The 27,278-nt window shown below is 41.8% G+C and overlaps 1 protein-coding gene across 3 annotated transcripts in view; it reads left to right on the top strand.

Moving 5' to 3' along the window:
• Positions 1-803: 803 nt before the first annotated feature.
• Positions 804-27,278, top strand: part of Rmnd5a (required for meiotic nuclear division 5 homolog A) — a 56,944-nt gene continuing 30,469 nt past the window's right edge. For 2 of the 3 annotated variants that reach the window (NM_001427218.1, NM_001427217.1), the window contains 2 exon segments: positions 804-1,323; positions 15,638-15,780. In NM_001427218.1, coding sequence (NP_001414147.1) covers positions 1,182-1,323; positions 15,638-15,780 — 285 coding nt within the window. In that variant the 5' untranslated portion in view covers positions 804-1,181. 3 annotated transcript variants of the gene reach the window in all.

Below are 27,278 nucleotides of genomic sequence, written 5' to 3'. Positions count from 1 at the left end.
AAGGAGCAAGGGCCAGGTTGCTCAGCTCGCCCACGCGTGTTCGTGACCGCCACCAAGACGCCCAGCACGTGGACAGGGCGACAGTAAAGGCCACTTGCAGGCCGAGGGGCGTCAAAGAACCAGAATTAGCCAAGCTGGGCGTGGGCCATCCTTCCAAGAGCTACCACCTTCCATCGGTGAGCGACCCCGCCCGGGCCCTCCGCCACCAGGCAGCCAGACTGACAGCCTTTCTTCCCGGAAGCGGGCCTCTCAGCCGAAACTTTGGTCAAAATGCCGTGCGGAGATAACACAAATTGCAAACAAGGCGAAGTCCTGGAGAAAACAGCCCTGTTGATTTATCCTGTTTCCCCTCGCGGCTTCCCAGTAGAAGATTTAAGCGCCTCTCTTCAAGTCACCCCCCTCCAACAGCGAGAGCATTGGTTTGTCCCCTCAGTCCGGATTGGCTGAAATTTTACGCCTTGGCTAGCGATTGGAGAATATTTGTCTCGTTCCTAGCCCCTGCGTCAATTGGTCGGTCTCCTGCTTCTGGGCGGAGCATCCGGGGACGGTTTCCACCCTCTTGTTTACCGGCCGCTTAGTTGACGCTCTCGCTAAAGTTCCCTGTTCAGCCGCGCGGGCCAATTGCGCCGCTCGCTCCGCCCCCGCCCCCTCCCTCACGGCCTCCTGCGTGGTACTGCCCACACCTTCAGAACGCCGGCTCTTCCTCCGCCCGCGCTGGCCCGCTGCTTACCCCGACCCCGCGTCGAGTCCGCGCTTGGTACGGCCCGCGCCACCTCCTCCGCTCGTGAGGGAGGCTCGACCCCCTCCCGGGCCGCGGCTCTTGGTGCCGCCCGGGAGAACCAGGTCATCGGCCGGTTCCCGTGAAAACAAAAACAATCGGCGGCGCCGCCGGGGGGCGGCCGAACGCGGCGAGACAGGGGGCCCGGGGCGAGACGCGGCGCCGGGTAGGGCGGGCGAGCGAGCGAGCGCGAGCGGCGGGGCCGGGGCGCCATGGGGCGGGCGGGCATGGGCTGCGCGGGGCTCTCCGGGTGCCGCGGCTAGCGCGCCCGCCTTGCCTTCGTCTCCCGCGCTGCCCGCCTGCCGCCTTGGGGGAGGAGGAGCAGGACGCGGCCTCGGTGGGGCCCGGGCCGAACCACTGCGGACCCCTGGGCGCCGGGGAGCCAAGCGCCGCGGTCTCCGGCATGGATCAGTGCGTGACGGTGGAGCGCGAGCTGGAGAAGGTGCTGCACAAGTTCTCGGGCTACGGGCAGCTGTGCGAGCGGGGCCTGGAAGAGCTCATCGACTACACCGGCGGCCTCAAGCACGAGATCCTGCAGAGCCACGGTGAGGGTGGGCGCGCGGGGGTCGGGGCCCTGCGCTGTGTCTGCTGGTCCCCAGGCCGCGGCGACTTTTCCTCGTCGCGCGGACCCACCCGGAAACGCGGTGGCCTGGGGGAGCAGTCCGCTGCACACGGCTCGGGGCGGGGAGGCTTGCGTGGTCCTGCGGGCCGCAGGTGTGCGAGTGATAAAGGGGGTCTGCGCAGGACTTTGTCTAATTCTCGGCTTCGCAGACTTTTTTTCCCGTGGTGGTTCTTAGTTGAATGTTCTTGGCTGTGGGTTTCCACATCAGCCGCTGCTGGAACTTCAGAGCTGGACTTAGGTGAGCAGGCAGCTCTTCTGAAATCTCATAGGAAGCCGGCTGATTTGAACCATTCAGCGCTCCTGCTTTAGCCTCTGTAGAGACGGATGGAGCAGTTGTCGAGTTGTTAGTTACTTGACTTACCTGGTCCAGTTTGTACTTGTTAATAATTCTTTCAGAAAACTGTTTTTCCGTAGAAAGTGTTTTGCCTAGGTTATTTCTTCAGTTGCCTGGGCTAACTTTGAGAAAGGGTTTTGTGTTTTAAAAATGACATTAGAGGTCTGGTACTTTGGAGCCACAATGCTGACCCTTTCTGAAGAGTAAAGGACTTGTAATATTAGAGATTCTTTCAAGAGGTTGGGCCCTTGTCAGTTTGAGGGCTGAACAGAAATTAAAGGGATGTTTACTAGTCAGGGAGAAATGCTGATGGTGCAGGTGAGATTAAGGCAGTGCTAGCCCTGCCTCTCTCTTCTTTCCTCTACACCTTTATTTCCCAGACATTTCAGTTGTGAGTGACTGCTCCTCTCTGGTAAAGGAGTCTGACAACTTCTGACACAGCTGTCGCTTTGGAACGCCGTATAAATATATAGAAAACATATTGATGGCTGCTTGTGAAAAGATTATTTGACTGAATTGGTGGTGATCATATACTTGATACAAACAAAATAAGGAGGGGTGTGAGGAAGTCTGGTGAATTTTGACTCATGGGGTGAAGTTTGAGCACTGACTTCTCTTCCAGAGGCCCTGAGTTCAATTCCCAGCAATCACTTGGTGAAGGGGCTGGAGAGAAGGTTAAGAGATGAAATTCAAGGGTCTGATGAACATAGAGCAAAGGGCTTGGGTGTACGTGAGACTAAAATTGGTTGTTTTCTTTTGGTTGTGGTGTTTTGAGGTAGAGTCTCACTGTGTGGCCCAAGCCAGCTTTGAATTTATAATCTTGTCTTTATCTTTCTAGTGTTGGGATTCCCGGTGTGGCCCCCTGTGTTTCCAGATATTTCTAGGCAGACTGTGGAGATCATAGGATGTGAGATGAAAGATCGTAGGCTCTAAACACAGCCAAAGTAGAGCAGAAATGAAAAGGGCAGAAAGGATAAGAGAGGCTGCTTGGCTGGTACTTGACATTTTGTGGACAAACCAGATTATTTCGGGCTAAGAAAAAAATAGTGCACACTGAAGTGGAAGGCAATCAGTCCAAGGTGGTTCTACCTCAGTGCTTAGAGACCCCGACACCCCATTACTCAGAGGACATCTTTGTCATTTGACCAAAAAGGAGGAAGCCAATAGGGAAAGAGAAGAACACAGGGCTTACACCTGGAGAGGTAGGAGGAATGCTTCCTTTTTTGGGGACCAGATCAGAGATTGAGGGGTTATTTGAGAGAGAAAAGATAGAAAACAGAGTCCTTTCCAGAAGAGTGAGTATGGAAGAAGAGAGATGTGATTGTGAGGTTTGTTTTAGGGAAATTACAGTCAGTTCCAGATGGTTAAAATTATTGTAAAAATCACCAAGTCAGGGATTTTAGGCCTCTTTGCTGGTGGGAGAACTTTGCACAAAACCTGTGGTGTGAGGGGTAGTAGGCACATATGCCTGCCGTGCTGCTGGTAGAACACATTGTTGTGCTTGTTCTCCTGTGTAACACACACCTGCCAGTCCTCTGTGGCATCCTTGTTTCCCTTTAATAAATTGACTGGGATTAAGTAAGGAGAGGTAGTTATAAAACATGAAAGAGATACACACAGATCCTGGGTCTGCTTTCTAAGGTAGCCTTTGTTTCTTTTGAGTGATAAACATGCTTTGGTATTTGATTGCAGGCTTCTCAAAACAACTAATTTCTAAGTTAAAGTTTCAAGCAGGTGATGGGCAGTGGGTATTATACTGAATCTTAAATACGCCCCTTTCAAAGGTGCCTGCTGAAAGCAGAGTTTACCTCTATTTAGGCTTGGAATTGTGCCTTCTGGGCAAGTACTCTGGTAGGCTGGCTGCTGTGATCCAAGAGAGGGGCTCCAGTTGGGCTTCTGTCAGGGCTCCAGATCTTATGCTCCAAGCTCATGAGTGGTAGGTAATATTCCTGGGAGAAGAGAATGAGTGAATTAGAACCTTGGGGACTGTGAACATTATCTGCCAGATTGCAGAAACATCTTTTACCAGAACTGGGAAATCAGCCCAAGTTTAAGAAGCCATAATTTCTTAGGTTTACTTGAGTCTATAGTGGGGTGTCTGAGGTAAAAGGGATCACAGACAACTATAGTAAATGAACATAGCTAGAGAATCTTTGGAAACTGGTTGTACGTATGTGGGGTCAGTAAGTTCAGCCACCATATCAAATCCTTCCTCCAAGTTACAAACACAGCCCTAGGGGCTGACCTGGAACTGTCCAGCCAGCTTGAAATGACCTCTATGTAACCTGAAATTGTTGCACGTGAAATTTCTCTGTTAGCTATGTCTTTTTAAAATGTAGCTTTCTTATGCATAAACTACAGGAGAATAAGGATGATATGGGATACTCACTCACATTTGGTGAGTTAGTTTATGCTATCACTTTATCCATCCCTAGTTCATCAGCTTGGAAAGGGGGCGGGGAAGTTTTGTTTTTTTCTTTTTTAAACGAAGCTCTGGCTTCTGTAGAGGAATATAATATTAAAGTATAAGAAGGAAATGCAGGCTTTGAGTGTGGGTGGTTCTAGAGCAGCTAAGGTGGGTAATAGGAATATGAAGGGGCAATAGAGGCTAGAGCTTAGAGAAATCTGTGTGAACTGAGCCATTCCTTTTTGTGGAGCCTGGCACCAGAGGCTTCTCTTTGCTGCCTTGGATAGGGCACGGAAGCAGGAGGATGGGCCTCAGTGGGGTGCCCAAGGTGGAAGAGGTAGACTCAGTTATTCATGGCAAATGGAAAACAGGGACCAGTATGTTGGTCTGAGGCAGTAAGACCCCTTTTTTAACCTACTTTGTTCAAGAATTGAGCTCTGCTGCTTAGCCTGAATTTTTTTGAAGTTCCCTTTTCATTAATTCCCCAACTGAGAGGAATGCACTCCTGACTTGGTCGTGTCCACCTTTCGGTGGAAGTTTTCCCAGAAGAGAGAAATTGGCTCTAGATTGTCGTGGTTGATGTTGCTGGGGGATCTTTTCTAGGATGCTCTTGGTTTAATGTGGGTGATGCCTTACTCGTTCGTGTGTGTGCTCTCAATTTTCACATATGCTTGAGGGTTTGCCTACATAGACTTCAGCTCAGTTCCAGGCACTGCTGGTTCTGGTGAGGTCATAGACTGGATATTAGGTATAATAAGCCAAACACACTTAGGTTTTAGTGATCTGGCTTGTGATGATTCTGCTCCTCCTTCCCCCTTTAATATTTTCCTAGTGGAAAATACAATAAAAATTTTTGTTAATGTTTTGTAGTGGAAAGAAGAACAAAAAAGACTGAAACAATTTTGGTAACAGTTCACAATATACTTAAAGTGTAGTTGGAGAAATTATAGAATTAAGGATGTGCCATATTATTTTTCTGGTATTTTATACTACTACTAAAAGAAATTTGGCTGTACTGGTAATCAAACCCAGGGCCTTATGAACACTAGGACAAGCAACTGACCACTGAGCTATCTATGTATCCCCAAGAAGTTCTCTTGCCTTTTTTTTTTTTAAGATTTATTTATTTATTTATTCATTTATTTATTTATTTATTTATTTATTTATTTATTTATGTACAGTGTCGATGTCTTCAGACACACAAGAAGAGGGCATCAGATCTCATTACAGATGGTTGTGAGCCACCATGTGTTGCTGGGATTTGAATTCAGGAACTCGGGAAGAGCAGAAAGTTCTCTTAACCACTGAGCCATCTCTCCAGCCTCTCTCTTGCTTTTTTAAATTTAAATTTTATGTATTTTGAGTAGGTAATGAATGCAGATCGTTTGAATCTTTAAAAAAAAAAAAAAAGGCTTCCTGGGAACAAGCTTCTCCACTGTTCCAGAACCTCCTCATTGCCTGACAGGTGGAGGTGCTAGTTTCCATTTAATAAATAAATAAATAAATAAATAAATAAATAAATAAATAAATTGCAGTAATGGGGCCCACTGGTAGATTTCTTGCCTAGCACCTCAAAAATGGCAATATGATTACCTGTCACCTTTTAAAATGGCATCTGTGTATTTACACTTAACCATCATTACATTTGATGAATTGGTTAAAGATACCATTGTGTGTGTAGTGATGAACACATAAAAGCACCTTAAACAATTTTTGCCTGTATTCATTTATTTTGTGTGTGTGTGCGTGTGTGTGTGTATCTGTAATTGTAAAACTTAAACTATAACTCCTATAATGATCTTACTGGTGAGTCAGAAAATAGCTGAACATTTGGTTACTAGTGTCAAAGCTCTTCCTTGTTTTAAGTTGGAGAGTGACACATGTGAAGCTAATTAGGCAAGTGAGTGTAAAAAATACGGAGATAACATTTTAAACTCATATTTAGATCACCAGGCTCTAAATGCATACTATTTAGGTCTAATATACGGTTGAATTAATAGAGAGAAGCCAAGGGTTGAAGATCGAATGTGCATAAGCTTCCAGTCTAGAAACTGGGTTGTATTATTACACATACATGTTGAAAAATATGCATACGTGTACATAGAGAAGTGTTGTGTGCTAAGTGTGACCTGCCTATGTCAAGTATAATTTACAAGTAGAAGGAATCAGTCAGGGCCCAGTAGACTCATAAAAACCTTACTTTTTAGCTAACTTGGGTTAGATCACATAACCAGGCCCCATTTGTTGAAATTGTGCTAAATGTTAGTAGATACTCTTGAAAGAATTGACTTTTAAGCTTTGACTTGAGTGCAGTGTGGTCTACAATAAACACCTAGTGTGGAAAATGGCTTGTGAGTGGGTCATAAATAAAAGTTTGGGTGGATGGCTATACCATTGTTCAAGCACAGTAAGAGCAAAATAGATGGGTTGCCAGGCTACTCAGGCTATTTTAAGTAGGAAAATAAAAGGTCAGTATGTTTCTAGTTGGACTTAAAAGTGGATTTAACTTTTGTTAGCCATTCCTGTCTAGGCTCCTGGAGGAGACAATTTTTTGTTGTATGGAACACCGTTCATTTAGATTTGTGTGTTATCCAGTATTCTTTGGGTTTCAGGTGGCATGCAATTTTAATAAAAGTAGACTTTTTAAACATGACTACATAGGCTCCAGTTAACAAGACTGGCTCCTGAGACACTGAAGGTGACATCAGGAAGCCTTGTCTTCCGTCATTAGTGCTTTCCATGATTACTTGAATTCTCAGAGTTTTCCTCATTTAGAGGTGAGGATGACCGACCTAGCTCAAAAGACAGGAACGTGGCTAGTAAGATTTCCCAACAATACTTTCTTGTTTTGTATTCCTGGTCACCTTGAGCTCTCCTCGTCCTGCTTGTGTGAGGCAGAAGAAAAGCTTGAAGAGTGTGGGAAAGGCACATTGCCCCTAGCATATGTTGATGAAAATGGAAGAACTCTGAGTGAAATCAACCATTGTGTTCCCTGAGAAGCATTGGTGACTAGCCTGGCCTTTACTGCCCAGCGTTTAGTCTTGTATCCTGTGTGCATATAGTTGTAAATACTGAGCTGTTTAAAATGATCTTGTCGTAAGCTTAAATGGATCTTGCTTCTTGCACCTTTGGGGACTTGTTTGACATGGCTTTGATGCCATGTAGTAAATATAAAGCCATTTCTAAGATTATCTCTTAGGTATCTTCTAATTCTGGATAGTAACATAGCTCAGGGGCTGTCCCAGAAATAGACAGATAATAGCTTGTTCTAGAAAAGTTACAAAGGACAAGTTATCTGTGAACTTTGTATGTTGTTAGGGAGATGGGGACTGGCATGGACTTTAACAAAAGCAGTGCCTTGTAATGCAAGACCATTCATACATACAGACCATGAGGGTGAGGAATGGTAGAGAGGAGTCTGGCTTAGGGTTAAGAGACTGCCTACCTGTGGTTGGTTTTAATAACACAGGAGATGAATGAGAACCAGAGGATGGCAAGAACAAAGGTACAGAAAGGGAGATGGTGAGAGAGAGTGGGATAAAAGCATTAAAATTGGAAACGTTCTGTAAAATCCTGGACACCAGGGAAAGAGCGAGATGGGGAAGACACTGACAGTGAGTCTTCAGTAAGGATGGGGCAGGGGCTTGACTAGAGGCCTTTTGCCCACAACGCTCAAGTTGAAGTTTGGGCCTGTTCTTGGGCAGTAGTGGTGGAAATGTGGCTTCCTAAGGGATTTTTGAGAGTGACTGGGACTTGTGCAAGGATGGAGTTGGGCAGAAAGGTTATAAAAATCAAAGATTAATCTAAGCAGGAGTGAAAGAGATAATTATGGAACCAAGAAAAAAACAAGCTGGGAAAAGTAGGAGGAGAAACATGAGTTTGATTTTTTTTTTTTAAATATGAAATCCAGATTTAAAAGTTACACTGGGTTCAATCATTCAGTTTTGAGATACTTAGAGATTAAGTGTCTGTATTTTGAATATGAGGTCTTTAAAAATAAGGACTATCTAGAAGACATTTAAAAACTTGTACCTGCAAGTTTTTCTCTGTAGTTCTTGTCATATGTGCTTTGAAGTCCTCCACCCTAACCCATGACAGTCATTGGTTAGTTCTCTGCCCCAAGAACACTGTTGTCTATACCATGCAGTTGAGCCTGACTTAGAACACCCATCTGTGAGGCCTCTGCTCTGTTCTAAATGGTCAGGCAGGGCTTGGACACCAAAATGCCTTCTTTACGGATTTGAGTGAATGTGATGAATATGTCCCCTTCCTCTGGGTTAGGTCTGAAAACTTACCTATTGAACAGCTGTAGCATAGGCCTTAAGGTTGCTCTCAGGAAGGCCACAGCTCTCCTTGGCCACATTTAGACTATTAATGCTATGAAATAGTCCTTTGTTATTTTTAACATCAGACTGAGCTTTTCAAGTTTCTGTTTTAGTACTTTGCAAGTACTTTAGTACTTGTTCACTCTGACAGGTGACTTTGTCAGTTTTAAGTCCTAACGTCTTTTCTTTATGAACTAGTAACACGAGGGAACACTGCTGGCCAAGGCTTTGATGCTCAAATGTTAATTAAATCTAAATGTCATCATTTTCTCCCCTGCTTTTGACATTTTGGGGGTTTTGTTTTGGTTTCCTTTTATTTTTAACTATTAAGATTCTAACTGGGAATAGTGGTATACACAACTTTAGCGCGCCCCCCCCCCCAAGCTGAGGACCGAACCCAGGGCACTGACTAAATCCCCAACCCCTGGTATATACAACTTTAATCCCAGCATTGGTGTGAGTTTAAGGTCATCCTCATCTACAGAGTGAGTTCCAGGATAGCCAGAGCTACATAGTGAGACCCTGTCACGAAAAAATAATAAGTAAACAAGCAAAAATAAAAGGTTTCAAAGAAAAAAAAAGACTCTAAAAAAGAGTGGGTTATAAAAATACCCCTCTCTAGTCTTCTTAATGATACCTAATATTCATTTGAATTCGAGCTCTAAGAATGAGTCAGTCTATCTGTCTATTAATCTATCATTAGTCTCATATTTTAGGCCGGGCTGGCACTTACTGTCGGTAGCCTAGGGTGACCTTTAACCTACGACCATCCTTCATTACCCCGTCTACACTCTATGCTGGGATCTCAGGGGAATGTATCTCCAACCTTATGCTGGGGATAGAACCTAAGACTTTATGTAAGTTAGGCAAACACTCTTACACTCCAGCCCTGTGCACTTGTTAGTTTATTTATTCTAATCTTTAGGAACTTATTTTCATTGAATTTACAGGATCTGAGTTTTCATTTAGGTATAGTTAGGATTATGTTTTCTGATTTTTTGGTTCTTTTTTTCTTTTTTTTGGAGCTGGGGACCGAACCCAGGGCCTTGCGCTTCCTAGGCAAGCGCTCTACCACTGAGCTAAATCCCCAACCCCTAGGATTATGTTTTCTAAGTGGACTTTTATTTCTCTGCATTATAACTTGTTTCCTAATTTGTTTGCTCTATTCTGCTAAGATCTCTGTCCATTTTGTGAAAGTGCATAATTCAGGAGAGAGCAAACTCAGTATATTTATAAACTAATGTTTGCCTCTAGCATATTTATAAAGATATATAAGTAGGGTCTGTGATTTCTAAGAAATCTGACAGTTCATTTTTACCAAAATATTTTTATTTTAGATAGTAGACTTTGAAAATCTGAGTTATAATTTTCTTGGATATTAGCAATACCTTTTTGTGTTTTCTGCCTCACTGGTTTTATAATGTTCTCCATGTAGAGGGCCCTGTCTCATATGACTACTGGGAGGCCTGAACATGATGGTATAGTGACACGCTTAAGATCCCTTTTAAAGACCTAGTTAGAACTATGATTGTCAGCTGATGGGCAGATGTTTCAATCTTCTGCATTTGAATGCTGCTCAATGCCAGCTGTGGTTTTAACAATGGTATATTTTGTTAACAGTGTATGCTTGTGTAGTTGTTTAGTGTCACCCTCCACCCCATATGAAAATAAGCACCAGACAAATTTGAAAGTTCAAACACTGGGTTGGAATTTAGTTGTCAGTTTTACTATCTTTGACTCAATTTAGGTGGGTCAAAATGTGAGGGAATCTTAACACAGTTGGCCACTTGGGTTTCTTAGCTCTGTGATAAGGAGAAATATAGAACAAGTAAAAGGTAGAGGTACTTTAGGATATTTACTCGACTATGTTCAGATATTAGGATGTACTTTTCGAAAAAATATTTCTTTGTGTGTGTGTGTGTGTGTGTGTGTGTGTGTGTGTGTGTGTGTGTGTTGAAGCCAGGACAACTTTGTGGAGTCCTTTCCCATCTTTATGTGGGCTCTGGGGACCAAAGTCATCAGGCTTGGCAGCGAGCACCTTTACAAACTGAGCCATCTCACCATGCTGGGATGCACTTTGATAAACAGACAGTGAGATGGGTGTCTCTCTATCTTTAACACAACTTAGGATATTTTTATTTACAAATGAAGATGCTAACTCAAAAGTGACTGGTGTCAGAATACAAACCTGTGTATTCCTGCTCTGTGGTCGCAGCAGGTGTTTGAAACAGAGAAGGAACTTAGGACAGAAGGGGAGTAGGAGAACTTATTGTGCCATATTTGAAAATAAGAGTGTGTGCACACATAGGCTAATATAATAGTTCTAAGGGAAATAGTGGGAGGAAAGAGAAGGAATGTGTATGTGCATGCATATGAAGACTGTGGGACTGGGAAGGAGGGTACTATATATACTATTATTTCCAGGCTTACGTTGGCATTTGAAAAATGTAGCCCAGAGTGTTGTTATGTAGGAGACACTAAACATTCTTCAAGAAGCCAGGGAATCCACAAACTGCTGTCTGTGAAGCTGCTGGCAGCTTTAGAGTATGTTGGTAATACCAGTCTCCTATGCTGGACTTGAAACCAAGAGTGTTGTGCAGCATCTATTATTTTTATATTCATTTTGTAAAGGATTGTTGACCCAGGTGTTGTGATGCACACCCTAGACTCCTAGTACTTTGGAGATGGGATCAAGAGGAATGTGAGTTTGGAGGCAGTCTGGGATATAAAACAAGACCCTGGAAAAAGCAAAACAGGAAAGCCGCCTCCAATAACAACAGTACCACAAGTTACTGAATGCAGTTATGTACCAGTCACCATAGCTAACTGTTAGAGGTTGAATACTATGCTTCAGTTATTTTCTTGGGAATCATAGACAGGTATAACAACAAAGTGTAACACCTGGATTGGGAAGCAGAGGATGCTAATGAAACAGACATTTTTGTAACATACTGTTTCTGTGACACTAATGGACATAAATCTTGAAATGGCCAGGCATAGAAGCTGGCAGGTAGATCTGGACTCCTAGCCAGACAACATAAAAACCATGTCAACTCAGTTAGGGATAGTTAAGTTTGGTGAATGTCTGGTTTTGGAGGGGTAACTGACTTAAATTTCTGAAAATATTATACTTAAAATCTGTTTCTGAAACAGAAGGTGATAGCCAGGTGTGGTAGCTCATTCCTAATAGCAGCATGGGGAATCTGAGGTAGGAGGGTCACTGAGTTCATGGGTGGCCAGTTTGATCTGCAGAGTAAGATATGTTCTAAAAACTACTGCTGCAACAACAATGACAACAAAATAATAATAATTAAATATCGATTGTTTTTAAAGGTGTTATTGTGTTACATTTAAAGTGTCCCCCTCCCTGTACTGGGAATCCTATATGCTAGGCAAGTACCCTATCATGGAGTTACATCCCTACAGTTACAGAAGGGATTTTTAACTCACCTGTTGGGTGTGATGGTTGAGTATTTAATTTTAATATTCTAATTAATGCTCACAGTCATTTAATCAAGTCATGTTAGTTGGGACCTTATAATGTACTTGTCACGAAGAATGCCGGAGTATCTCAGTTGCATTCATATGCGGTCCAGGGAATCTATCACATTGAAAGATACAGTGGACACAGGACTTTATCCTGAGTGAAAAGTGGCCAGTCTGAGCTCTACTTTAGATACGGTAAAAATTAAAGATGGTTGTTTTATTATTTTCACTTTTTATCTAGGAAGTAAATTAATTAAATTTGTTTCACAGGAAGGTTCTAGAAGCAGGTTGTGTTTTCATAGAAAGATCAGAAAAACATTAAGACTTACCCATTAGGACTTAGAAGTTTGATCTTGTCTCAGTCAGTCTGGTCATTTTACTGATTTTCAAACCTGTTTTTACCTCTGGTCGCTTTCCACTGAGTACATTTGAAAATGCATTAGTGGATCCTCTCTGAACGGGGCTTTCCTTCAGGTAATTCCATACTAGTTTTCTTGAGTTCCAAATAGGAAGGCATTGCTTAACGGCAGGAATGTGTTATGAGAAGTGCCATTGCAGAGTTTCATTGTCGTGTGAAGGTTGACATGTACTTACATACCTAGATGGCACAGCCTCTTGCGTATCATCATGTAGGTGGCCCATTGTTATTAAGCCATCTTTATGTAGTACGTGACTGAACTTGGAGCTCACTGATTCAGTAACACTGTCTAGCCAGCAACCATCAGGGACTCTGAGTCTCTGGCTCCCCAGGGGTGGGGTTATAGGTATGTGCTGCTGCACCGGCTTTTTATATTGTACATGGAGATCCTCATGTTTGTTTAGCAAGCACTTTACCGACTAAGCCGGCTCCCTACTCTCTCCACCCAGCTGTTTTTAAATTGAATTGTCATGCTGTTGTTGATTTGGAAGAGTGTGTTTTGTTTTTTTTTTATTATTTTTGCTGTATTGAGGATTTTACCTGTAACCTTGCACAAGCTAGGCAAATGTCCGGCCACTGAGTTGTATCTCTCTATATTGATACATTGGGTGTATGTATAAGTGTGTATGTGTTTCCTTGTAAGTTTAGCTTTGTCCTTGATACATTAAGAGTGTGATTTGCAAGTATTTTCTCCCATTCTGGTTTATCATCTTCCAGAGACAGAGTCTCATGTGGCCAGGGCTAGCTGTAAACTCTTGTCCTTAATTCTACTTTCCAGGTGCTAGGATTACAAACACACGGGCTCTGAAACTTTAATTTTAATGAAGTCAAGTTTAACTATTTTCCTTTGGTTACTTATGCTTTTGATGTCATGTTTAAGAAACCATTGGTTAATCAAAGATCCAGAACAAATTTGTTTTCTTACAAGGTTCTAGTAGTTTCAACTTTTTGATTTTGGAGCTTTATTCTGTTTGAGTTAATTTCTGTGTATGATGTGATGCTTTTGCAAATAGCAGTCTTGTCCAAGCACTAGTTGAATAATTCTTTCCTTTGCTTCATTCACTGTCAGTCCAAAGTTTTGTATGCCTTGCATAGTTTTATCATGCATGTAAGAATATGGCATGCACACTATGTGGTTAAGAACCTTATCTCACCTTGGGGCCGTATGTGCGTTTGGCAGATGTTGGTGTACACAAGAAATTGTTAGCTGGTATAAACTAGTGCCAGAGGAATGAGTAGAGAACAGGAATTAGCAGAAGAGGAACCAAGTCAAGGAACCAAGATGTTTGTAGAGAAGGAAGGCCATTTGTAGAGGAAGACCACTGAAGTTAGGCAAGGTTTAGTCCAGATCTCAGTGCCCCACACTGGTGCAGTTAAACGCTTCTGCTGCAGAGGAGTAAATTAGACAGATTGTGTTGGAAGTTGGAATCATCTGGCTTAAAGTTTGTGTGATTATGTTTAGAGATGAGGGTATTTCATTTCTGTTGGGCTGCCCTGTACAGTTTGGACAGCTTGAAGCACTACCTTCTGTTTGCGTCTCAGGTCGCCTTACTTACTGCATTCCTTTTCCACAATCCCTGCAACCTTGTAGGATGTCTTTTCCTGAAACTTTTGAGAAACTATTCTTGTGGTTATGATATCTGTGCTGGGCTGGAGAGATGGCTTAGCGGGTTAAGAGTATTGACTGCTCAGGTTAAGAGGTCCTGAGTTCAATGCCCAGCAACCACATGGTGGCTCACAACTGATGCCCTCCTCTGGTGTGTCTTAAGACAGCTACAGTGCACTTATATAAATGACATCAGTGCTGTAAATCCAGTGGCCAATGTTCAGTCCATAGCTTACTTAGTGGTTTTGTCATCATTCTTATTCTCTGTACCTGGGCAGATTTTCCCATAATTGATTTCCTCCCTATCTTTAGGCTTCAGTAGTCTGTTAGTCTGCATTTCAGTTCTTCCTCATGTCTGCCTTTCGCCACTTCTCTGAATCTGTACTGTACTTTCATTTAGTTTCATAGTTGAAGAATAATTTGTGTGCCATTGCTGCACAAGTTTGTCTCTCTAGTTCTGGCACTGATCCTGACCTCCAGGCCTGCATATCCAGCTGTCTCCCATGTATGCAGTAGTCAGCATCTTGAATTTAGTAAGTACCAGTTAAAGCTCTCTCTTTCCTGGCCCTCAGATGTGCGCATCTTTCTGTTTCACCTTACTTATAGGCAACATCATCTTTGTATGTGGCTGATTATAAAACTTGGAAACAACTGTGAGGCTTTCCCTTCCTCCAGGCCAGTCAGAAAGTACTAGGCTGTCATCTGTCAATTGGGTTGTTGCCACAGTTGCCCACCTTGCTGTCCTGAGTCTGTTCTTGCCCTCCTCTTGTCCACCAGAGCAGTCATATGAAAATATCAGTAGGTGCTTGCTCTGCTTCAAACTGTAGTGACTCATTCCTTACGTCACATAGTAAAACTAGTCTTTACAGAACAAACAAGAACCTACAAAAACTAGGAGCCAGTTGTCTCTTGAACCTGTTTTCCTGCTATTTCCCCAGGCAGAAGTTGCTATTAGACACACTAGCTTCTTCACTATTCCGTCAGTATTCTAGGTGTGTATATTCTGTGTAAGGCTGTCCAGGTTGGCCTCTTGGTCATGGTCTCTTGCCTTAGCTGAGGTTATAGGCATTATCTACCATGAAACTGCAATAGGATGGACTTGTGTTGTTGCCTGTTGGAATGCATCCTCTCCTCCCGAGGTAGCTAGTTATGTCATTTATTCAGATCTTCATGCCCATTCATCTTGGCTTTTGTTTTTGCAGTTGATTGATCCCATACACGCGTCTCCCCCTACTCCCCTAACAGCAGTGATCTTTGCCACAGTCTCATTTGCCTTACTGTAGTGTTTGTCTTGCATCAGAAGGTCAGTCATAGGGAAAGGGTTGATTGCAGTTTTGCTGCTATCACCTGCCTTATAGTGGATTCACTAGACAGGAATATGATAAGTGCATAATAGTTTAGTTAGTCTGTGGTAAAGATATTGTGGAAGTGGTTTGCTTCATAGTAAAAATTTTTTTAATTTCTAAAAATAAATTCAGTTATTTCTTGGTGTACACTGTACTGGTGTACTAGTGTACAATGTAATTGGTGTACATCTGTAACTGTGGCCACATGCTTCAAGAAAGATACTGGTTTTTCTTTGTTTTTTTTTTTCCTGTCATTATGGAGTTTACTTTAGTGAGTTATCAGTATTTTTTTTTTCTCTCTCTTTTTTAAAATAGGTCAAGATGCCGAGTTATCAGGGACACTTTCACTTGTTCTGACACAGTGCTGCAAAAGAATAAAGGACACTGTCCAGAAGTTGGCCTCTGACCACAAAGACATCCACAGCAGTGTTTCTCGAGTTGGAAAAGCCATTGATAAGGTAAGGTATGGAATTGAAGAAATGTTTTTGTTTTTAATTTCCTTTTAGTTACTTGCTATATGCGCGCGCGCGCGCGCGCGTGTGTGTGTGTGTGTGTGTGTGTGTGTGTGTGTGTGTGTGTGTGTATGTGCGCGCGCGTGCATGCATGCAGATGGAGATGAGAGGACACATTGAAAGTTAGTTTTCTTTATCTACCATGTGAGTCCCTGGGATTGAACTCAGGTTATCAAGAGCCACACAACAGCCACAGAGTGCCTTTGTGTTTCTGACAATCTTCATTTACCAGCATCTTGATACCTTTTTCTTCCTCACATCACTTTATGCCATTCCTTTCTTCTTTGCTTCTGATAACTTTTACAGGTCTTGTTTACTGTGTAATCCTTGTTAAAAGTTCCCCTGTTGCTGTTGTTTGAGAAACAGAAATAAAAATAAAGCACTAAAGTTCTTGCCTTTTATAGCTTTACTGTTCCATTGCTTTTATGGCTAGAGTCCTGATGAGTAAAGCTGGAAGGAAGTTGTAAGCCACTGTGGGAGTTTGTTTATAGGAATAAGTTGCTGCTTCCTAAGCGAGTCTCTGGCTGCACCCAGGGACTGTTGTGGGATGGTTAGACTAGCACCCTGGATGTGTCTCTCTCACCTCACCCTAACTCTTGCCTTCTGTAGGCAGGCTAGTTGCTTTTCTTTATTAATGTCTTCTATTCAGGTGAGTGACTTAGTAGTTAGGGAGCCAGGCAAGCCATTTTTGTTCAGTGATTTTTTTTTCTTGTGATAGTTTTTAAATAAACCATCCTTGGTTTAGTGATTGACTCATAAGCACTTTCCATTTTTAGCACTGAAGCTGTTTTTCCCATGGGGTTCACAGTCTAGATGGAGTTTAAGAGGAGGGGCCATGTTTTCTGTCTGATGTCTCTGACTCCTCCATTTATTAGGTAGGGAGTGTGACTGGCCACGGCCATCTCTGTTTATATGTTGTAAACTTTTGAAAGAAGAGGCAGACTTTTAGTGGAGAGCTCTTTGTAGCAAACGTTCCTCCTGAACCTATCTGAGCCACTGCCCCTGTGTGTACAGTGATAGTGTAACATAGAGGCTGCTGTAATCTGGAGTGTTGGAGAAACACGTGAGCGGTCCCACTGTTAGAAGTTACCTGTGGTGTAAAAGTATTGAAAGGCTAAGCTTAGTGGTGCCTAAATCAAGACAGCTTCTGAAGAGGTATGTTTGCTGGTAGGTGTGATACTACAGGATTGCAAGTGGCAGGGACTTTGGGGACTGTATGACTTAGGGAAGTTTTAGCGGCCTATCGGAGTGATGATCTTGGATTAGTGATGGCAGTCACCAGCAAAGACTGGGAATGTGGTGAGTATTCTCTGAAATATCTTTGAAGTTTGAAACTTGTTTGGTGACTTGATGTAGGTGAACATGGCTGTGGAAGTAAGCTTAGCATCACACCATCTGGGGTCAGTGGCACTGGAAGTTATCAGTTGGTACCTGAAGTGGTTATTTTGATGTTTGTGAAGTGGGTATTTGAGAGACAGTGTTAAATCGTCTGTGGATGGGTGAGGAGCCGTTGCATTTGCTTAAGAGGCTTCAGATTTTTATGATCAAAACATCCTGGTGATTCTGATGGCACAGAGAACCCTAGTAGGTTCCTGGGTGATCTGGTGGATCACTGGGCCTGCTGCTCTCTGTATTTATTAAGGGAGTCATCATCTGGGCAGCAGACCAGGGTTGTTATGGTGAGAAGAGCTAATGTCCAAGGCAGCAAGTCTTACCTGGGACAAGAACCCTGCTTGGGTTAAATGGGATGGTCTCAGCTGTCATCTCAGGCTCATGTCTGTGCTGTCTTCCAGCTAACACCCTCTCTCTATTGTCCTGCCACAGTTATCATAAGAATTCTCTTTTGCCCTTAGGCCCCCTCATGCAGTTGACTTGCTGTGAATGGCTACCCCCAGATACAGCAGGCTTTTACAAACATCACTAAGGGTTATCAAATATTTTGACTAGTTTTTGAGCAAAATAGTAAGATGTACTTGGTGTTAAGATTGAGTACCTCTTTGAGAATGAGTCTCCCTGGAACACATTTATAGTTAATAATTCACATTTTGACTTGGATTGGGAGAGGACATTTGAAACATGTTTCTTATTAGGTATTTAATAAGTTTTGAGATTTCTTCTCATGTACTTGGAAGTTATAAGGATTTCAGATAGCTACAGTTGTGAAAGAAACAGAATAGTTTCTTCCAGAAATGTGTTTACATTTTTAGGAAAGTAGCTTAGGTTTTAGTTACAAAGATTCTTTTCATCCAGCATAGGAAACTACAGCAGTTGGTGAATACTTAAGTGCCCGCTGTAGCTAGGTGGTAGGGCTCGTTTCCAGGCATCTTTCCACACAGACTCCATGTTTTTTTGGCATCTACTGTGTTGCCCAAAGAGGAAGTTGTTTTCTGACTGGATGTTCCTAGTTGTTGTAAAGAGACCTCATGTATACATGAGAAATCTGTGTAGGCTGTTATTGCATTAAGACTCCTCTGGATTGTTAAGTCCTACACATGTAACTTGAACTTGGCAAGCTCTAGGGAGCTTATTGTAAAGGTGGAGTGCATTCAGGTATTGGTGGTGAGTAAACAGGATAAAGCCTAAACCATTGTGGTCCATGGGTTGTGGACCACGTTAAGCTGACCTGCAGTAGACTGGAATGCTGCCTGTGAATGCCATTGTATGAACACTTGCTTCTTCCAAAGAAGCAGTTGCCTCCTTTGGAGTAGGCTGGATTTGTTGTTTTTAAAAGCACATTAACAGCAGTATAAAGTAAAAAAATAGACCTTTAAGAACAGAAATGAGTATATAATTTCTACAGATTCAAAAACATAGGATTTTGAAACAACATAAAGGTAAATTACGACCTTTCTTTAAGGGAAAAGGGACTTAAAAAGGTCTATTTGCTTTTATTTTATGTGCATTAATGTTTTGCCTGCATATATATCTTAAGGTGCCAGAAATTGGAGCTACAGACAGTTATGAGCTAGGTGTGGGTGCTGGGAATTGAACCTAGGTCCTCTGAAAGAGCAGCCAGTGGTCTTAACCGCTGAACTGCCTCTCTAGCCCTAAAAGGCACAGTTAAAGGACAAGCAGGCAGGTGTCCTTTATTCGGTGTGTGTGTGTGTGTGTGTGTGTGTGTGTGTGTGTGTGCGCGCGCGCAAACAAGACCCAGGTCGCTCCCTTTGCAGTGGGGACTTAAGGTAATCCTTGCTTCCTGTCTTGGAAGACTTGAGGTAGGTAGCGTAAAGTCACAGCTGAGGTTAAAATCCTTCCTTCCAAAAGCTCGTGTTACTTCTCCTTGTTATATGCTTATGATGTTTTGTGTGGGTGTGAATGAAAAGCTTTTAGTGTATCTTTAAAGCCCTAAGTGATAATTTTTTTACTTTAATGTTTTAAAAGAGTTTTTTTGTTTTCCTTTTTGTATTATTTTTTCCCTGAATATTTATTATTGTGAATATAAAACATTGAAGTTTTAACTTTAATGTGTTGCCTATTAAAGTATTTTAATTCTTGGATTTTGTGAAAACTTTTTTGTCTTGTTTTTTAATTTAATCCACCCATTTTTTTTTAAAATGGGAATAGTATGCTGGGCTGTTTTTAATTTTCTTTTTTTTTTTTTTTTTCCAGAGCTGGGGACCGAACCCAGGGCCTTGAGCTTGCTAGGCAAGCGCTCTACCACTGAGCCAAATCCCCAACCCCTGTTTTTAATTTTCTACCTCCTACTTTCTAGAAATTCTAGTTAGAGGGGATAGGGGAGAGTGGCTAAAATGAATAGTGAATAATGCTGAGATTTTAAACTTCTAAAATGCATGTTATAGTTAAGAGCTAAAAAATAATACGTGTTATTTTTATGCTAGAAATCTTAACTAGTCTTATAAAACATGCTAGGTTTTCTTACAGAAAATAGTAGAAAAAGTTCTGAGGCAAATAAACCTATGTGTACCTGAAAACGTAAAGGAGATATTACACTTTTGGCTAATCTAAGGTTTGAAGAGTTACTATCTTAACTTGAAAGAATGTGTAAGCTTCAGAAGAAGAAAGCTGTGAAGTGAGATTTTCTGTTAGGATAGAAAACAAGAAAAGCAACACGTGTTAAAGTCTGAAGGACTGGCTTGGTTAGGGAAGGTTCTCTTCCTGAAAGTAGGAAAGATCAGGTTGGGAAAGATGTAGGGATTACGGACTCCGTCCTGAGTTTTATCCTACCGTCCTGAGTTTTATCCAGTAGGTGACCAAAAAGAACGAAGAAGATATAGAGAGCAAAGGAGGATTAGCTTGACATACAGGAGAAAGTAAGTAGTGGTCAGGGCTGGGAAGAGAGGCGCTGGGAAGAGAGGGTGTTTCTGGTACTGAGCTGAGTGATTTACATGCATTATGTGTCCCTTGATGCTAGCATGCTGTTCTCATTCACTTAGTAGGAGGAACTGAGGTGAAATGATGTTAAGCCCCATACCCTCAGTATACAGCCTGGAGAAGTTTTCAATGGAGAATTTATTCTTAAACTTTACTTGAATATAAGTGAGGTATGGCAAGGGTGATGTTGGGATGGTAAAAAAGTGAACTGCGTTACCCAAACTGGTTTTCTGCCACTAGGTGGAGCAGCTAGCATTGGGGAAGCAAAATGCTGACGTTAAAGAATGATAGTATGGAAAGTAGCTAACATTTTTTAAATAAGGTAGTCATTTTAATTTTATGTCAGTATCACTGGTTCCAAGAGTAGACAAAAGATAACGCAGCAGTTAGATCTTGTGCTTAGCTTACACCGCGGTTGAGATGAATTGGGTGAAGCAGAATATAGACTGACTTTAAAGTCAGTATGTGATAAATGCATCCTTCTGTAGTAGAGATGACGTATTAAAAAGAGAAATAAGGACATTAAGAAAAGTAGATGATTGTCTCTGACTAAGAACAAAAAAGCTAAGTTGAGTTCTGAAGTACAGATGTAATTTTATATGTATATTGGAAAGCACTTTTTGAAAGGGATAGCTGACAGATATAAAGAGAAAATAGTAATTAAAAAGCAAGGAAGGCATTCCCTAAGAATGAAATAAAACATACCAAACTACTGTCCACCCAAGTAACTAATAATAATAATAATAATAATAATAATAATAATAATAATAATAATAATAAATGCAGTCTGTCACTGGTGAGCTTTATTTAGGTGCATGCAGTGAAGTAGCTTGGCCTTGGCAGTCAAGATGGAAGTCCTTGCCTTTGAAATTGCATGGTTTCAGTAGGAGCTGCTACAGTCTCTGTTTCTTGTCTACTTGGGTCATAGCGCTTGTTCTGAGGATGGACCTTTCCCAGCCACATGTGTGCACTGTGCCCCAGAGATTTTCCCATCTTTCCCCAGGTGTGTGTGAGGACGGGGTAGTTGTTTTTCATCAGAGCCTTAGGGAAGGGAGTGTGCTGGCTAGTTCTATGTCGGTTTGACACATATATAGTCATCTGAGAGGAGGGGACCTCAATTTAGACAGTGCCTCCATAAGATCAAGCATCAGCAAGCCTGCTGGGTAGTTTCTTAATAATTAATGGAGGAGGGACCAGTGTGTGGTAGGTGGCTGTGCTGGTTGAGCAAGCCATGCAGTGCAAGCATGTGCATCAGCTCTGCTTTCCAGTTCCTGCCCTGTCCTGAGTTCCTGTCCTGACTGCCCTTGATGGTAAACTGTGATGTGACGATGTAAGCCAAATAAACCCTCTCCTCCCTAAGTTGCTTTGGTTATGGTATTCCCTAACAACAACAGGGAGTCTGGGAATATATGAGGTTAGGCAGTGTCCTGCAAGTGGGGTAGTGGTCTTGGAAGGAATCTAGTCTGACGTGGGAGACAAAGCACGGGTGCCAAGAGGGAGGGAGCATCTTTGAAATACTATCCCTTGCCCACCACCTTCCTTAAAGCCAGCTTGCCTGAATAAAAAGAACTCTGTAAGAATCCAGCATCCTAACTAACAGCTGGGTGATCTCTGGTTCCTTGCTTACCGAACATAAGCACTGGTGTGGAACCATACTGCCCCTGCCCCTCATAGTCTGAAAACCATTCTCCAGAAAGAAACTGAGTGCAGTTTTGCTTTCCCTGCCATCTGTTATGTATCTGCTCTAGGTTATAAGCCTTACAGATTTTGTTTTTGTTGTTAAAATAAAATCCTGTTTCAAACTGAATGAAGCTACATTATTTAGATGATAACCATTTATTGAATTATAGTATAGACCACAGAAGAAAGCCTGGTAGTCAGGTCTCATAGGATTGGGGCCAGAAGAATCCTCTGGACTGGCATATTCCCACATTACCTGCTCGGGAAGGTAGAAGATGAAATACTGGGCTTGGTCTAGCACCCATGGCACATTAGGCCAAAAGGCACAAAAAGACCTATACAGTAAATTGTGCATATAAATCTAGACTGTGACTAGATTCAAGTGGTGTGTGTGTGTGTGTGTGTGTGTGTGTGTGTGTGTGTGTGTGTGTGTGTGTGTGTGTAGATTTATTACCACACCCAGTTTAAGTGATTTTTGAATTAAGGAATTTGTTGTTGTGTTTTGTGGTTTTGAGACATGGTTTCTCTCATAGCCTTAGCTATTCTGGAATTCACTCTACAGACCAGGCTGGCCTCAAACTCAGAGCTACCCACCTCTGCTTCCCTAGTGCTGGAACTAAAGGTGGGTACCACCACCTCCTGCTGAATTTGTTGTTTTTTATGTGCTTGTTTTGTTTGTATTTTCTAATGGCTCAGGAGAAAAAAGTGCAAATTGAACAAGACTAGTGTCCTGAGTTTGATCCTTAGAACTTGTGGTGAAGGAGAGAACTGATTCCTTTCAGCAAGTTACCCTTTGCCCTCCATATATGTGCCGTGGCACTCATGTGTCCGCCTGTTTTCACAGTCGCATTATATACACACAACAATACTAGTAAAACTTTATAAAAGCTTGTGTTTTCTAGTGGAGATTATTTTACATGTGGCATCAGAATTGGTGGCAAGGACTGATTCAGACCTTTTGCAGGTTAAATATTTACTTTGGATGAATATGGGTAGAACATTTACATCTTCTTGACTAATGGTTTAATTTAATTTGAATCCCAACAACTGCAATCCTAGGTATGTGAAAACTGAGGTTTATGTTAGAACCAGAGAGCAAATGGGAAAACTGAGTTTAAAATCTAGAGCTGAGACTTTAAGGAACCTTCTCAATTAGAATTGCTTGGGCGAAGTGATCTTTAGTGCCTTAGGAGCACCTGCGGTATACTTAGGAATCTTTCTCCTTTCCTTGTAAAATGGAAAAAGATGCTTGCCATCTTTGGGAGAATAAGTCACTGACGTGTCTCTGTTCTGTTCTAAGAGCCAGTGGGGTAGCAGATGGGGATGTGAGATCCTTGAGGAACAAGGGAGCGACAGACAGGAAGCTGTGGAGCATGTTTATCTTGTAAGAGCGCAGCGTGTGCTGTGGTTTAGTATGTCTTTATGCTTATAATGTAAAAGCTTAGCAGTGTGAACCTGTCTTTCTTCTAACTTTGAATACCAAAGCAGAGGTGTGAGTATGAGTGCTGTACAGAGGAGATAAAAGAGTGTCAAAAAAAGATAGTGTTGGCATCTAGAGTTCACCTACACCACTGATTGTGCTACACTACCAAGCTCATTCCCAGCCACAGCTTGTGAAGTACTGCTGTCTAGCATATGCTAATATACAAGGTTATGTCCTCACAGGTCTGAAACCTTAGCATCAGCTTTACAAGGTGTTGCCAGATTTTTCCCTAAGGGCTTAACCAGTTTACAGTCCTGCTCAACACGTGTGACAGTGCTGTCCCCTCATTTCTCATCACAGTGGTCAGATATTAAAACTTTTGAAGATTAACCAGGTGGGTGTGAAATAGTATGTGGTCATATCACTTTGCCTTTCCTGTCTTTTGAGGGGGAGCAACTTTTCACCTGTGATCTCTCGTGAATTTCATATTCTTTGGCCCATGGTTTCCTTTTAGATGGTCTGTTTGTCTTTCAGTTGGGGGTTTGCTTCCATACTCTTTGTGAGTTGAATATGAAGTAGCAGTCTCTCCCAGTCTAGGTCTCCTTACTGGAGACCTTTGGAGTCTACTCTCTCTTACTGACCCACATTCACTAGATACTGAGGAAGAAAACCAGTCTCTTGTAGGTGCAACAGCAACCTGTTGTTGGGTTCATGTGCTAGTTTTTCTTCAAAGTAGATGGGAAGCTTAAAAATAACACTGGGAGTTGGCACTTAGGAATGAAAGCAAACACTGTTTTATTGTGGACTGCTCAGTAACTATAATTCATGAATGTATTTAGGTGACCAATGAAAACCACTCTTTAAACCTACTTGATTGTATTCAAGTAGACTGTTTGTTCTCATGGCTACATGATGAAGTTTTGTGCTTCTCCACCCTCCAATCTCCAGATTTTGTGTGTTGTGGTTTTCTTTTTCCAAGTTTTATTGCACCTTGCACAAATGGACTCACTTTGCTATTCCTTTTTTGGTTCTTGTTTGAATCCTTCCTCCCTGTGTGAAATCTCATACCAGGCTTCTCTTTGCTTTATTGTTTGTTTTTTAAGACAGGGTTTCTCTGGGTAGACATGGCTATCCTGGAACTCATTCTGTAGACCACCATGGCCTCAAACTCAGAGATCCACCAGCGTCAGCCTCCCAAGTTTTGGAATTAAAGGTATGTGCCACCATGCTTGGCATACTGTTTGGTTTTAGTTTGCTGTGTAACCAGGCTGACCCCACTGAACTCTAGATCCTCTGGCCTCTGCTTCCTAAATGCTATGTAAATTTGTTTTACAAATATGAAAGGGAAGAAAAGTAAAACATGATGCTAATAATAGAGGTGTTTCTTCACATTAGTGCCTCTGCTGGTTCACAGTGTTGTTGATTTCCTGGGTAGCCGTGTGAATATGTTTGGTCACCTAGTAACAGGTTGGAAGGAGTACCAGCTCTGATGCAATAGTGAGTAAGAACCTACAGTTATGAGGAAGGGAGTTGACTTGTATTGCACCCCCTCAACATCCATTTATATTTTGGCTTTAATTTTTATTACATGCAACCAGAACATAAACTGTGAAAGGGTTTCTAGTCTCCCTTAATTGTTTAAAGTGAAAGAATAGGTGGTTGAAGGGAGTTTAGAAACTGTCCAAGACAGGCAACTATGTTACAAAGTTTCAGTGTGATTAAAGACAATCTTACTGGAAAGGCTGTTCTATTTTTCTTACCTATGTGGTGGTAACCATAGAAAGCGTTAAGAAAGTGAAAATCTATGAAGGGCATCCTTATAAAACCATACCATTGTTTAAATGCTAGACTAAAAGGTTTCTCAATAGGCACTTATTTTTGTTATGTATCTCAAGGAAAGTAATTATCCAAAGAATTTATTATTTGAGAAGATAGCATTAGTGGTAACTGTTAGATATTTTAAAAGTAGCTGTAGGAAAAGAAGGCAGAAGGAAAGAAAGGCTTTGTCTGATCTTAGGCAGTGTTGATGGTTGGTATTTGCTTGGCCCAGAGAGTGGCACTATTAGAAGGTGTGGCCCTGTTGGAGTGGGTATGGCTTTGTTGGAGAAGATGTGGCACTGTGGGTGTGGGCTTTAAGACCCTCATCCTAGCTGCTTGGAAAGCCAGTATTCTGCTAGCAGCCTTCAAGTGAAGATGTAGTAGAACTCTCAGCTCCTTCTGCACCATGCCTGTCTGGATGCTGCCATGCTCCCTCCTTGACAATAATGGATTGAACCTCTGAATTTGTAAGCCAGCCTCAATTAAATATTGTCCTTAGTCATAGTGTCTGTTCACAGCAGTAAAACCCTAACTAAGACAGGCAGGACCATGGTTATTCATTGCAAGGGGCATCTTTATTACCCACATGTTTGGATGGCCAGAATGCCTACAGAGGTGGGATGTGGAGATGACTTCCATAGTTCTCACGAGAAGCTGGAGGTACAGTCCTTCGGCAGGAAGCTGTCAGTAACTATTGGAATTCTGATAGTATGTTAGATGTGGTATCTGTATACTCAGTCTCTGCACTTGGGAGGAAGGCAGGGTGCCAGGAGTTCAAGATCATCTTTTATTACATAGTGTGTTTGAGCCATAAACCCTGTTTTCAAAAACAAGCAAACTGATAATATATATTAACGAGTAAAAATACCTTTGAAAGCATTTTTTATTTTCCATAATTGTCTTCTTTCTTTCCTGGTGAATTAAATAGCTGCTGATAAGTTTATAAGATTGAGAAGTAATTATTAGACGAGTCATTACCACCTAGGGCTGTGTTTGTTCACAAATCAGTGAGGAGTGGAACTGAGTCAGGTGGCTTTTGTTTATTACATATGCTTAGGTGTGTGGAGAATTATAGGCAGATTCTGAGTTTGCAGTGAATTCAATCATTAGATACCCAGTATTTTACTTGTTTGAATGTCCTCTGGGGTGTAAAATAGACCCATCATACTGTGGGTTTCTAGTTGAGTCCAGAAGAAGAAAAGCAAAATATCACCAGTCCATTTTTCTGGTTGTTACAGACAGCACACAAGATGTAAATTGCTTTTTAAAAAAGTGTCAGTGACCTGCCATGAATCAATTTTCAAGTGTTGGCTCTCTGATAAGTAGAAGTAAAACTCAAACCTTTATAAGAGATTGTGCTTCATTAGTGCTGTGGATCAGGAAGTTCATGTGAGCATCATGTTAGCATTAGGTTATTTGTTTTTTTCCGCCGGTTAGGTTCTAGTTTAAGAGATTAGATAGGAGTGATGATGGAGGGCTCCTGAGTTCCCATTCCTGGTGAAGGAACTTTTGACAGTTGATGGCTGCTGGAGGAAGGGCAGTCCTTTTTCTTCACTGTTAAATTATTCATACTACTATAAAAAACACTCTGGTTGTGTTCATGCAAGTAACTCAGTTAAACTCCTGAGTCAGTAGTAAGAAAAAAGACATGAAAGTAGGGGGTTCTTACTAGGAAGAAGTGATCTAAAAGCACCAAAAAGGCAGTAAATGGGGAATGAATATGATACGACTATATTATATTCATGTATGTAATTGTCAAAGGAAATAAAAATTGAAAATGAAAAGGTCTTACAATAAATGAAAATTAAGATATAACAATACTGGGGTTTTAGCTTTCATTTTGCCTGAATGATTTCAGATTTTGATGTATTTACCTTAGCTCCTGCAAGGACATCTAAAACCTGAAAAGATCACTATGGAAAAATGTGCTCAACTTTGGAAAAGATCACTTTTTTGTTTGCTGCTGTAGGTTACTTATAGGCTATTCTTTTCTATAAACTAGTATTCTAGTATTCTATTGATTAGGCTAGTTAAGCAAAGGTTGCCAGGAATTGTAATTTCAGATATATCCAGATGATCTTGTTTCATTGATTTGTGTAGTTTTAAAAAATTAAACAATAGAGACTTAAGGCAAAAACGAACTAGACAGAAAACTTTGAGACCATGATACAGATTTGTTCTTTCTTCACTC

Source organism: Rattus norvegicus, chromosome 4 (genome assembly GCF_021556685.1).
Source record: "Rattus norvegicus strain SHRSP/BbbUtx chromosome 4, alternate assembly SHRSP_T2T, whole genome shotgun sequence".
Lineage (NCBI taxonomy): Eukaryota > Metazoa > Chordata > Mammalia > Rodentia > Muridae > Rattus > Rattus norvegicus.
This window is presented reverse-complemented; position numbering and strand designations above follow the sequence as displayed.